Source organism: Loxodonta africana, chromosome 11 (genome assembly GCF_030014295.1).
Source record: "Loxodonta africana isolate mLoxAfr1 chromosome 11, mLoxAfr1.hap2, whole genome shotgun sequence".
NCBI classification, from domain to species: domain Eukaryota; kingdom Metazoa; phylum Chordata; class Mammalia; order Proboscidea; family Elephantidae; genus Loxodonta; species Loxodonta africana.
In genome coordinates, this window is record NC_087352.1 from 21,009,125 (window position 1) to 21,021,790 (window position 12,666).

The 12,666-nt window shown below is 41.5% G+C and overlaps 1 protein-coding gene across 13 annotated transcripts in view; it reads left to right on the forward strand.

The window, feature by feature from the left end:
• Positions 1–12,666, forward strand: part of LOC100675448 (zinc finger protein 613-like) — a 228,307-nt gene that overhangs the window by 200,324 nt on the left and 15,317 nt on the right. For 8 of the 13 annotated variants that reach the window (XM_064294165.1, XM_064294166.1, XM_064294157.1 and 5 more), the window contains 2 exons: positions 1,385–1,511; positions 1,788–1,883. In XM_064294165.1, the coding sequence (XP_064150235.1) occupies positions 1,385–1,511; positions 1,788–1,883 (223 nt within the window). Of the gene's footprint in view, positions 1–1,384; positions 1,512–1,787; positions 1,884–3,521; positions 3,615–12,666 lie in introns of those variants that run through there. The other 5 variants (XM_064294161.1, XM_023543438.2, XR_010323394.1 and 2 more) reach the window with 4 other exon arrangements.

The window sequence follows — 12,666 nt, forward strand, 5'->3', positions numbered from 1 at the left end:
TTTTAGAGGCTTAAAACAGCCCACATTTATCATCTCGTAGCTTCTGTGGTGAGGAATCCAGGTACAGGCTCTCTTGGTGCTCTGCTTCTTGGACTCTCACAAGACTTCAGTCGAGTTGTTGGCCAGGGCTGGGGTCTGATCTGAGGCTCGAACGGGGAAGGATCTGCTTTCAAGCTCACTTACCTGGTTGTGGGCTGGACTCAGTCCCATGAGGGCCTTGATTCCTCACTGCGTGTTAGCCAGAGGCAGCCCTCAGGTACTTGCCATGTGGGCCTCCCCAACATGGCAACTTACTTCATTAAAACCAGCCAGATGAAAGTAACATGTAATATGTAACTTAGTGACAGAATGGCATTCCATTACCTTGGTCATAGTCTGTTAGATAGGAGCAAGGCATGAGGGCAGCCCGTGCTGAAGGACAGGGGATTGTGCACAGGTGTGAAGATGATCATGGGGCTGTCTTAGAACCTGCCTGCCACAGGTCTTTCGTTCAGTAAAAACTTATTTTCGAGTGCAGAGTGAGATTTTTGGATAATACTTCTACCTTACTCTTTTCTCTTTCTGAAGTTATAAATAGGCGCATTTCAGACATTCTCCCTCTATTTGTGGTTTACTAACCTCTCCTTTAAATTCTGTCTTACTCTCTGCTACATTTTTAGTAATTTCTTAAACTGTGAATTACCACTGATAATTATCTGTTTAGTGTATTTACAGGCCATTAACTTATTTTTTAATATACATACATCGTGTGTGTGTATGTATATGTTCAGGTCTGTGTTACTATGTCTATTATTTATTTTTCTCAAATCTACCCAATTATCTTGTCTTTTGTTCTTTAAGTATTTTTGATAGCTTTTTAAATTCCTTTCTACAAGAGATTAAACACACTTATTAAACGTGTCATTTCTTGTAATTCAGAGACCTGGGGTCTTTTTTCTGTAGATTCTGATACTGGCTGTGAAGGCTCATGTTGAATGTAGGAACGTGTTTTCTTCTTCTGACTGACATTAACAGTTAGGTGGCCAAATACACATCCACAGACACACACGTGTGTGTGTCTGTGTATGTGTTTCTGTGTATTTGTGGATATACATGTGTATGCGTGTGTATGTGAATGTGAGGTGTTTCTAACTTAGTAAAAAGATTTCACTGCTACTCATTGTAGAAACTTCTAATATGAGGACTGGGTGGAAGATTAAATATACAAGTACAGAATTTTTTTTAGAATTTTGCTTCTTCTACAAGATATTAAGAAAACACAACACTCAATATATAGATGCAGCATACCCAGTGTATAGAGGAAAGCAGTGAAACAACTCTCTTCGCATTTCAACCGTATCATTAAAAGGGAGTAACTGCATGAAATGGAACCCTGTTATTACAGGCATCACTGACGTTCAGCGATGTGGCTGTGGAGTTTACCTGGCAGGAGTGGCAGCTCCTGGACCCTGCTCAGAAGGACCTGTACCGGGATGTGATGTTGGAGAACTATGGGAACCTGGTGTCTATGGGTGAGGACAGCTCCCTTGTGTCCCTCAGAGGGTGGCTAGTCAGTGGCCTTTCCTTTCTTAGCTGTTGCAAACTTTGGAATGTCTGGTGCACTGAAGTGGTAGATTTTCGGTCCGCTCCGTACCCCTAGATAAGTGGATATATTCTCCCTCTTCTGAGAGAAAAACCTTTACTTCGTATGATTGGATACTGGTTTTTGACAAATGTAGCATTCTGTAGTCTTTACAAACCCAATTCTAACTTGGTGAGTCTAAGATTCTGTGATTTCCCATGAACAGGGTATGAAGTTAGCAAACCAGATGCACTCTCCAGGTTGGAACGAGGAGAACAACCATGGACTATCTTAGACAAAAGCCACAGTCGAACGTTTTCAGGTGAGTGAGTGAAAAGCAGCAATGGGGGAAGTCTGTGGAAGTCACAGTCTAGTCAGAGACTGTTCTCAGCTTTGAGGGTGTCTGAGGATACGTAACAGTGCCTCCACACAGCCCACTCTCATGTGAATCATCTTTTTCTTTGTAGGAGTTTAGAGAAAAATGTGCCCTGTGTCTCTTCTGTGATCAGATCCCTGTTTTTTTTTTTTCTTTTTTTACATACATCTTTATATTTTTGTTTGCATAGTTTTCTTCTTCATAGCATTCTCAAATCTTTCCCTTCTTCCGTATCTTTCCACCTTTCTTGATATGAAATTCTACCCTCCAGGCCTCTCTCCACAGAGAGAACTTTGAATTCATAACTGTCCTCTGAGTATGGCACCTTCCCTCCGCATTGAGCAATAGGGATTTCCCTTCCTGTCATCCTGCCTCACCGTGGATATTGTCCTTCCATAGTAAACTGTTCTCTTATTATGCTTCTGTCTGCGTCCTTGGAACCCTGGTGGTGCAGTGGTTAAAAACTCGGTTGCTAGCCTACGGGTCAGCAGTTCAAATCCACCAGCTGCTCCTTGGAAACCCTGTGGGGCAATTCCAGTCTGTGCTCCAGGGTTGCTGTGAGTCGGAATCTACTTGACGGCAGCAGGTAGTAATAGTGGTATCTGCTTCCTCAACTTCTCTTTTCTTCCAGTCTGAGGTGCTGATTTTCATTTTCTCATTTGTTCTCCTTATCCTTTAAAATTTCCTTCATTCTAGTGAGTTAACCTTTTTCAGTTGCCTAGAGACTTTTAAATTGTTTTAGGGACTTTCAAATTGACATCTTCCTTGGTATTGTCCAACATAAACTTTGTATATTTTATTCACTTCAAAAATCTTTTTTAACATCCTGCATTCTCAGATCCAACATAAACCAGATCATAACTAATACCTACCTGAATTTAATTTTTTTGTATATTTAAGTTCATTGTAAATGTCACCAATTTATTCACCTCTGTCCCTCAGGGGACTTTTCCAGTTCCAAAGCTCTATAGGTTAGAATGATTAGAACTTTGTTGTTCCTCTTCTTTTAATATACATGGTCTCTGAACATGACCTTCTGTTCTCTGTCCTCAGATCATGTTTATATACTAAAGTTTCACCTCCAGTTAAGATTTTTCTCAAGATTTATAAAGCCTTGTGAGTTTCATTTCATGTAATGACCATCTAGGAATTGATGTTTCAGAGTGTTTGCTTAATCATTCTATGCTTCGGTGATATTTCTCACCTTATTAAAGGACAGTACTACCTGTGGCTCAAGTCAAATATTTAGCCGTGCCTCTCGATTCCTCACTGTCTTTACCCCAGCCCAATCCCCCAACCCCAGCAGCAATGAATCCATCTGTGAGCCTTCTCTTCCTCCAGAATGAATCCTCATTTCCTCCGCTTCTCCCCATCCTCTCTTTCAGACCGCGTTTAACAATCTACAGCTACTTTATCTTTTCCCTTCCTTTATTAGTGATTTTACCGAAGTAGAATGTAGGCTGCATAAATATAAGGAATATGTTTGTGTACCACCAATACCTTTAGTTTGTATGTGTGGAATTTGTTTTGTCCCAAATGTAACCTTCTGCATTCTTCACATACCCAACTATGCCTGCTATATAGTTGTCATTCAGTAAGGATTTGTGGAAAGAATGAATCTATCCTTCACCGGTTTGGAGCACGTGGCCCTCCAGCCTCTGTGATCTGCTGTTCACGGTATTTATATTTTACAGTTTCACTAGGCCTTTCGTAGGAAGGAGCCAATTCTGTATTTACTTGTTTTGTATGTTGTAACCTTGTTCTGTAGTAGTTGCTTTTACTCTTGGGGTTGTGTATATTATTGTGTGTTTACCAGTGTGCACAGAACATTAAACATGGAGTTTTATTTACGCTCATACCATAGGGTTGTCACTGAAGAGCCACCTTACATCAAAAAAAAAAAAAAAAAAAAATTTTTTTTTTTTTTTTTTTAACATCAAAGCACGTTTAAATCAATTTATTCCTAACGGAGATGATGGAAGGATTCACTGTTCTCTTCTTTCCTAGAAATCTCTAAATTTGGTGATCATCTACCTGAGCACTTGCAAAATGAAAGCAGGGAAGATAGAATGAAACAATGCCAATGCTGTGAACATAATGCATTAGAAATGATTATTTATCAGCATAAGAATCTTTTTCCCTTAAGGCAAAACTGTGGTATATTTGACTTATACAAAATATCTGTGAAGTTAGATTTAACTTTAATCAAACAGCAGAAACTATGAACTAAACAACTCTGCTGAGCTTAACAGAGGTGAGAAAAATCTTCCTCCATGCTAACCATGAGCAATTTCATATTGAGTCTGAATTCCCTGAGAGTGGGTTATGCAACACTACTAAGTCCCAACTCATTAAGCAGCAGAAGGCTCAAAAGGTAGACACACTGCATGTATGCAGTGATTGTGGGAAAGCCTTCATCAAGAAGTCTTGGCTGGTCAGACATCAGAATTGTCACAAACTGTTTCAGTGCAGTAAATGTTCAAAGCTTTTCCCACAAAGCACAAACTTATTATACATCAAAGAACGCATATGGGAGAGAGGTGGCACGGCTGCAGTGAGTATGGAAAAATGTTCCCCTACATGTCTTGCCAGGAAACCCTGGTGGTATAGTGTTTGAGAGCTACATCTGCTAACCAAAAGATAAGCAGTTCGAATATACTAGGTGCTTCTTGGAAGCTCTGTGGGGCACTTCTACTCCGTTCTGTAGGGTTGCTATGAGTCAGTCCACTCGACAGCAACAGGTTTGTTTGTTTGTTTTTTAACATGTCTTGCCTTCTTAGACACAAAAGAAAACACACAAGAAAGAAACGTGTAGATTCAGGCAAGGTAGAAAACCCTTCCCCAGCGAGCCACGCCTCCTCACCTGCCAGTGATCTCATTCGGGACAAAAAGCCTGTTAGTACCGTGACTGTGCAAATGCCTTTTGTGGCAGCTCAGACCTCAGTGAACACCAGTGGGCTCCTAATAGGAACGTAGTCCTTGTTGGACAGCCTGTTGCCAGAAGGGAACCATGGGGACATAACAAAGCATTTGTACAGCGGAGAGTCCTTATGAATACAGTGAACGTGGTAGTTCCTTCAGTGACCAATTACATCTTATTTTATGCCTCACAAAACCCGTAGGGTAAACTGAGATAACATTCGCTGAGGACTAGTGATTAGCAAACATTTATACTTCATCATATGGCTACAAAGTATATCCTGAGGGAAATCGTATGAATTCAGGAACTGGGAAAGCCTGACATGCTCATTGTACGTAAATATGTGGATTCATATCATGACGTTATCCAATTTTAACCTAAACACATACAGTTTGATTGCTGTATTGTGTCAATTAAGTGAATGAAAGTCCAAGTTTATATCAGTAGATGAAATAAGTAATGTGAATTTTTTTTCAAATACAGTCTTAATTTTTATTTCTTGCTATCCTTGGGTTCCATGAGCCATCCGTATATCCTTATTTTTATTAACTTTGTTTTTATTCATCGAGCAATCGTTTTTTTTTAATTGTACTATCTTTTATTTTACTTTGTTTTTTTTAAATTATGCTTTAGGTGAAAGCTTACAGAACAAATTAGTTTCTCATGAAACAGTTAATATATATATTGTTTTGTGACATAGGTTGTAATGTGAGATTTTAAAACAGAAGCGATAACCAGTATCTGAAATTGTTACCTGTTGTTAGTTCCAGTGGAGTAGACTGTGAGTCATGTTGACCTCATGTGGTATAAATGAACAGTCACTTAGGAGAGAAACCCTAAGGGGCAATATTGGATTGGTGGGATTTGAACATAGATATTAGTTTAATTTTCCCCAGATCTATGTGAAGGAACAATTGAAAACCAGAATGTCTATCATCAATTTTTTAACTTTATATTATGCAGAGAGACCTATGACACAGTAGACTTACTTTGAGCCTGTTCATGAATGTAAGGAATATTTCTCACGTACTGTCTTTGTGTTTGGCCGTGTTCCCGGGAGCTGAGGATGCAGTGGTGAATAAAAAAGAAAAAGGTGATGCCCTTTTGGAGACAGCATTGAGTTAGTTGGATTATATTTAAGTGGAGTCTTGACACTCCAGCTAATCCAGTCAGAGGATGATGCAATATCTATATTAAGTAAAATAGACATGGAGTTATTGGTATAAAGGGTTTAGTTAGAAGTTTTCGGAGTTAGAAAATCCTTAAAACTTCTAATGACAGTTTCTTGTCAAAGTCTAGTTGCCGTTGAGTTGATTCCCATTCCTGATGATCTCGTGTGTGTGAGATTAGAATTCTTCTCCCTAAGGTTGTCCGTGGCTGATTTTTTGGAAGTAGATCACTAGGTCTTTCTTTCATAGCAGCTCTGGGTGGACTCCTAACCCTCCAACCTTACGGCTTAACAGCGAGTGCTCCCAGATTGTTTTTTACCCCCACAGAGTTTGTTACTTTTGCCCAGGGAATTCCCCATGCTGATTGACATTTCTTGGGTTAGGTGTAAACAACTTGGTTTCATAGTTTTGTCAGTTCTAGTGTGGTAACTAATAAGACCTGAGTTGATTGATGGAACCCTGGTGGCTCAGTGAGTAAGAGCTACAGCTGCTAATCAAAAGGTGGGCATTTCGAATCCACCAGCTGCTCCTTGGAAACCCTGTGGGGCAGTTCTGTACTATAGGGTTGCTATGAGTTGGAATTGACTCAACGGCAATGGGTTTGCTTTCTTTTATTATTATCTATAACTTGACAGCAATAATTTATGACTATTTAAATTTAAAAATAAAAAAAATTCAGTTCCTTAGTTGCATTAGCCACATTTCATGTGTTCAGCAGCCATGCGTGACTAGTGCCTCACCAAGTAGACAGCAGAAACAACAAGCAAGATTTTGTCACTCTTTATATGGCTGGAATATGTATACTGAGAGGAATCTGTATTTATAACAAGGGCTTCCTGCTGCACATTGAGCTTTTTTAGATTGTGATGAAGATACACATCACAAGATTACCAATTAGAACTTGCACATATACAATTCAGTGACTGATTATGTTTTTCATATTCCACCACCATAATCGCTATCATTTTCTAAAATATTCCACCACCGTTAACATAAACTCATTGACCCCAAACAAAAGCTTTGCCCTCTACCTCCCTCCTGCCACTTCTAACCATTAATAATCTTTGGTTTCTATATATTCCCTTATTTCATGTAAGTTACTTCATACAGTAGTTTCTTGTTGCAACTCCCTTATTTTGCTCAGCATGATGTTTTAAAGGTTCATCCACCTTTTGTTGTACATCAAGACTGAATTTCTTTTTATGGCTGAGTAATACTGCATTATATGGATAAACCACATTTTGTTTATCCATTCATCTATTCATGGCCATTTTGGTTGTTTACTATTGTGAAAAGTGCTGCAGTGAACATTGGTATAATGTTTTCTGTTCGTGTTCCATCCTTCATTACCGGGTATACCTACGATGGGAATTGCTGTGTCGTGCCCACTTAATTTTCAACATCTCTGACCTAAAGCTTGGTTTAGTGCTCCACTTAACACCCCACACTATAACAGGATGGATTCTGGGCATATTTTTCCAATGAGTGGGGGATGTCCAGTAAAGATTCAGAAATATATGCTCCAGCAACCTTGCCATCCCTTCTGCTTGTCCTTTGAGTCTGCTTGTGTGAGAATCTCAGAATTCTCACTATTCTCACATCAACTGTGAGCATAATCATCAAATCAAATCCAAATCCTCATTTTCACTGCTGTTCAGCTCTGACACTAGCCACCCATGCAGTACTTCTGTCTCTGACACTAGCCACTCATGGTTGGGTCAGATCTCACTAGTGAAAAGGACACTGTCCTTGAACCCGAGACCTTGGATGCCTAAAGCCTCCCCTTGCTTCTGACGTACAGATTCAGGGTTTTCCCACTATTGCTTCAGAATTTCAGCCACAAGTCTGGGGACGTACTTGCTACAAATTTGGGGGTTTCCTCTACCCCCATAGTATACCAGCCACAAGGTCAGAGTTTCCCAACATCCTTCTGACCTGGTGGCTCACACTAATACCTCGTGTTTCATAATTTGCTAGAATGACTAACATAGAATGACTCACAGTGCTCACGAAAAGTGCTGTATTTATAATTACAGCTTTGTTATAGCAAAAAAAAGGTACAAAGACATGCATAGATCAGTCTGGTAGGATTCTCAACAGAAGCTTCCATAACTGCGGTGCAATGAATTACTTAATATTGCTATGCATGGTCTTATAACTCCTGCACAATGATTAGGTAGGGCTATGCAAATAAGGTACTTATGGTCCACCAAGGGGATTGAATAGTTTGCTAACAATGCAAATAAGGTTCATGAAACCCTTGCAGGGAAGGGGTGGGACCATGCAAAATAAGTATATGGAACCCTAACTAGGGGATTGGTCAGTTTTGCCATCCCACTAGACTTAAAATGTGAGCCAATAACAGGATGGGGGCCTCGCCACCATCAAGAAAGAAGACTCAGAGTGGACCGCATCCTTTGGACCAAGGGTCCCTATGCTGAGAACCTCCTAGACCCATGTACTGTGATAAGTCACTTTTATATGGCCTTTCTCACCATGTTATTATAACTCCCACCAAATGACTAGGTGGGGCTGTGGAAATGAGGTGCTTGTGGCCCATCAAAGGGATTGGATGACTAGCTAATAATGTAAATAAAGTGCATTGTACCCTTGTGGGGGTAAGACCGTACAAATAAGGTGTATGGAACCCTATCGAAGGGATTGGTCAGTTTTATCATTGAGCTAGGCTTAAAAAGATGGCCAATCCCAGAGTAGAAAAGGAGCCTTGCTCCCGTCAAGAAAGAAGACCCAGAGGCAGAGTGCATCCTTTGGACCTGGGGTCCTTATGCTGAGAACCTCCTAGACATGTGGTATGATGGATTGCTTTTATATGGCCTTTCTTGCCATGGTCTTGTAACTTCCACTACATGACTGGGTAGGGCTATGCAAATGAGGTGCTTGTGGCCCATAAGGGGATGGGATAGCATACTAATAATGCAAATAAGGTGTACAAAACCCTTGAGCAAGTGGGACCATGAAAATAAGGTGTATGGAACCCTTACAAGGGGATTGGTTAGTTTTGCCATCCTGCTAGGCTTAAAAGGAGGCACAGAAAGAGGAGCTGTTACATGGAAGATAGCTAGAGATAGTGGCAATGGAAGACAGTGAGAGATGGCAGCACAGCAATAGCAAGAGCAGTAGTGGCTTGAGGTAACAGGAACCAGGAGACTGGTGTGAGACAGCTTTGGTGGGACTTGCCAACCCATGGAGCTGAGAGTTGTAATAGAGCCCAGTGGCAGCAAGGCCCTGAGCAGGGCCCAGCAGCAGAGGGCAAGAAGAAGCTGTCCTGATCAAGAACTAGTACTCTGAGTTGTTTCTGTTACTTCTGAGTCATTCCTGATTCCAAATTGTACCGTTATTTTTCTAATAAATCACTTAATTGTAAGTATGGCTTGTGAGCTCTGATAGATGTTGCAGTGAGTTATGGAACCCAAAGATTGGAGGGAGTACTGAGGGGAGTGGCAGTAGTTGATGTTAAAGATGAGGGAGTGGGACAGCAGTTTGAAAAACTTGGACATTTGGAACATCTTTAACCTCTGTCTCATAGGAACCACCATTGTGCTGGTCCTTATAAAAGAAATTATTCATTTACTTAATGCCAGAATGGTGGGATTTGCTGTAACAGCCCAAACTCACTGGAATATATGGTTTTGGAAAAAAGGTGGTAAGTGGGAGAATGAGAAACCTTTGAATCTGGATGGGATAAAAAACATCCATGGGTTGAAAAAGCAGCTATTACATGTGTTTGCATGAAATCAGTTACCCAAGGCAAAAGCTATCCGTGGAAAGTAGGAGTGGCAGGTCTGACTCCTGAGGGATTGGCTATTTGGGTGCATAAGGAAATACAGAGTGATAAGGAAAGGAAGAGACAAAATTTCTTGGCTGCTGTTACCAGTGATAGCCGCAATGGCAGGGAAAAAGAATGTAGGGGTGAATTGGAGCACTGAACCAAGCCTAGATCCAGTCTGGTCGTAGCTATGGCTACTAGTCTCAGGGTCGACCGGGAAAGGAAAAATTGTGTTAGAACAAAGGAAATATTGCTATGACTGCTGATCACCAGGAATGTAGTTGGGAGGGGAACGGGCAAAATCAAGAAATGACTGAAACTAGGGTGTATAAGGTAAAGGAGTTGCTTCAGTTTGTAGGTGGGTATCATCAGATTCTGGAGGACTGTTACTCAAATGGATTGTGAGAGCGACTAATTTAGGGGCAGTGTCTAGTTTTGAATGCTGCAGAATGGAAGAGTATGTTTGGGTAGATGCAAGACCCACAACTCATTATGGAACAGTCACGAATGACGATATAAGATACAGGTACAGAGCTGATTAACCCAAAGGGTACAGCCAGCCTGAAGGATAAAATTTGCAGTGAGATTTGTTTACCCTGAGAAGGGAAACTGCACTTTTCCACTCTGAATAGTCAATGGAACACTCCAGAGGAAGCAGCTTATGTGCTGCTTATGCAAGTCATGGCTTTATGATGATCAGAATATTTACCCAATGAGTATGCCCTTGACACAGATCACGGCAGATATGGTAATCAAGGAAGCCCCTTCTACATGGGTACTCCATGTAAACTTGCTACTGTGAAACAAAGCAATAATCTGAGAAGCCTTGTCAGATCTGTTGGCATACCTTCCTTGCATTGGTCTTACAGATGCACGAATATAAGAGTGATTCATAGGATAGTGGGAAGAGGCAATGGGGAAAGAACTTACTGCAGCAGGGTGGAGATTTTTAAATGGTTACTAAGAAATGGGATGAGTATAGTGGACATTGATGGACAAAGTTTCTAATGCTTCACAACAGGAGGTTGGGTGGGCCAAATGGAAACTCGTACTGGTGCCCCGACATTGAAGAGGCCTGAACAAGTGTGTTCTATTTATCACAGTTGGGAGGAAATTAGTAATGGGAAGTCCCACCTAGGACCATTTGGAGCAGAAGCTCAGCCAGGCAGTCAAAATAAGGATTGACAAGGGGCCAGTGTCTTCTGGTTCAGTCCCACAGGTGACACCAGGCCCTATGTACATGTGTTGGTGAAATGGCTGAGGGGTGGGGAAGAGACAGGAGCCCAATGCCCTGTAATCCCCAAGCCTGTCAATAAAATCTTGAAGGGGCCTAAGGTTAAACTGGAGGGATATGGGAATGCAGATGGGACTAAGGTGAAAGTTTAGATGAGAACTGGAAAATATAACAAATCTTGTATGAAGCAGTTGCATCTCCTTTACCTGAGTGTATCATTGGTATGGATAGTATATCTAATGGGGCACACACCCTCTATCTGATATTGTAAAGTTGAAGGTGTGTAAATCTGACTTTATGGCAGTATTGATTGGACATGCTAAATGGGAACCATTTAGAATTGCCCTAACCACTTAGGTTGTTAATGTGAAACAACATAAAATTCCTGGTGGACAAAAGATTATTGCTTTGATGAAAGACATGTGATAGGCCAGAGTGTTGGTACCAGCAGATTCTCTGTATAATAGCCCTGTATGGTCTGTGAAAAAGGCAGGTGGCTCATGGAGGCTGACAGTAGACTATTGAGGCCTAAATAAATAATGCCACCTGTGGCTTCAGCTGTTCCAGACATGGTATCAACAGTGCAGAAGATACAGAAGGCTAAGGACTGGTATCCAGTGACTGATCTCGAAAATGACTTTTTCTCCATCGTAGTCTTGGAAAAGAGCCAGCTGTGATGGTTAAGATTGTGTGTCAACTTGGCTGGGCCATGATTCTCAGTGTTTTGACAGTTGTACGATGTTGTGATTCACTTTCCTGTTAAAATTTTTTTTTTAATAATTTTTATTGTGCTTTAAGTGAAAGTTTACAAATCAAATCAGTCTCTCACATAAAAACTTATATACACCTTATTACATACTCCCAATTACTCTCCTGCCAATGAGACAGCCCGCTCCCTCCTTCCACCCTCTCTTTTCGTGTCCATTTTGCCAGCTTCTAACCCCCTCTACCCTCCAATCTCCCCTCCAGGCAGGAGATGCCAACGTAGTCTCAAGTGTCCACCTGATCCAAGTAGCTCACTCCTCACCAGCATCCCTCTCCAACCCATTGTCCAGTCCAATCCATGTCTGACGAGTTGGGTTCGGGAATGGTTCCTATCCTGGGCCAACAGAAAGTTTGGGGGCCATGACCACTGGGGTCCTTCTAGTCTCAGTCAGACCATTAAGTCTGGTCTTTATGAGAATTTGGGGTCTGCATCCCACTGCTCTTCTGCTCCCTCAGGGCTTCTCTGTTGTGTTCCCTGTCAGGGTAGTCATCGGTTGTAGCTGGGCACCATCTGCTTCTGGTCTCAGGATGATGTAGTCTCTGGTTCATGTGGCCCTTTCTGTCTGTTGGGCTCGTAATTACCTTGTGGCCTTGGTGCTCTTCGTTCTCCTTTGATCCAGGTGGGTTGAGACTCATTGATGCATCTTAGATGGCTGCTTGCTAGCGTTTAAGACCCCAGATGCCACTTCCTGTTGAAATTTAATATGTGATCACCCCCATGATGGGATCTGCTGAGTGGTACCAGTGGGGGTGGGGTTTGTGGCGACTCACCACCCCCTCTGCCTTCAATCTCTTTGCCTTCCCCCATTTCCTTCCTTTTTCCTGGTCGCCTTGCAAAGGTTGTTGGCTTGTTC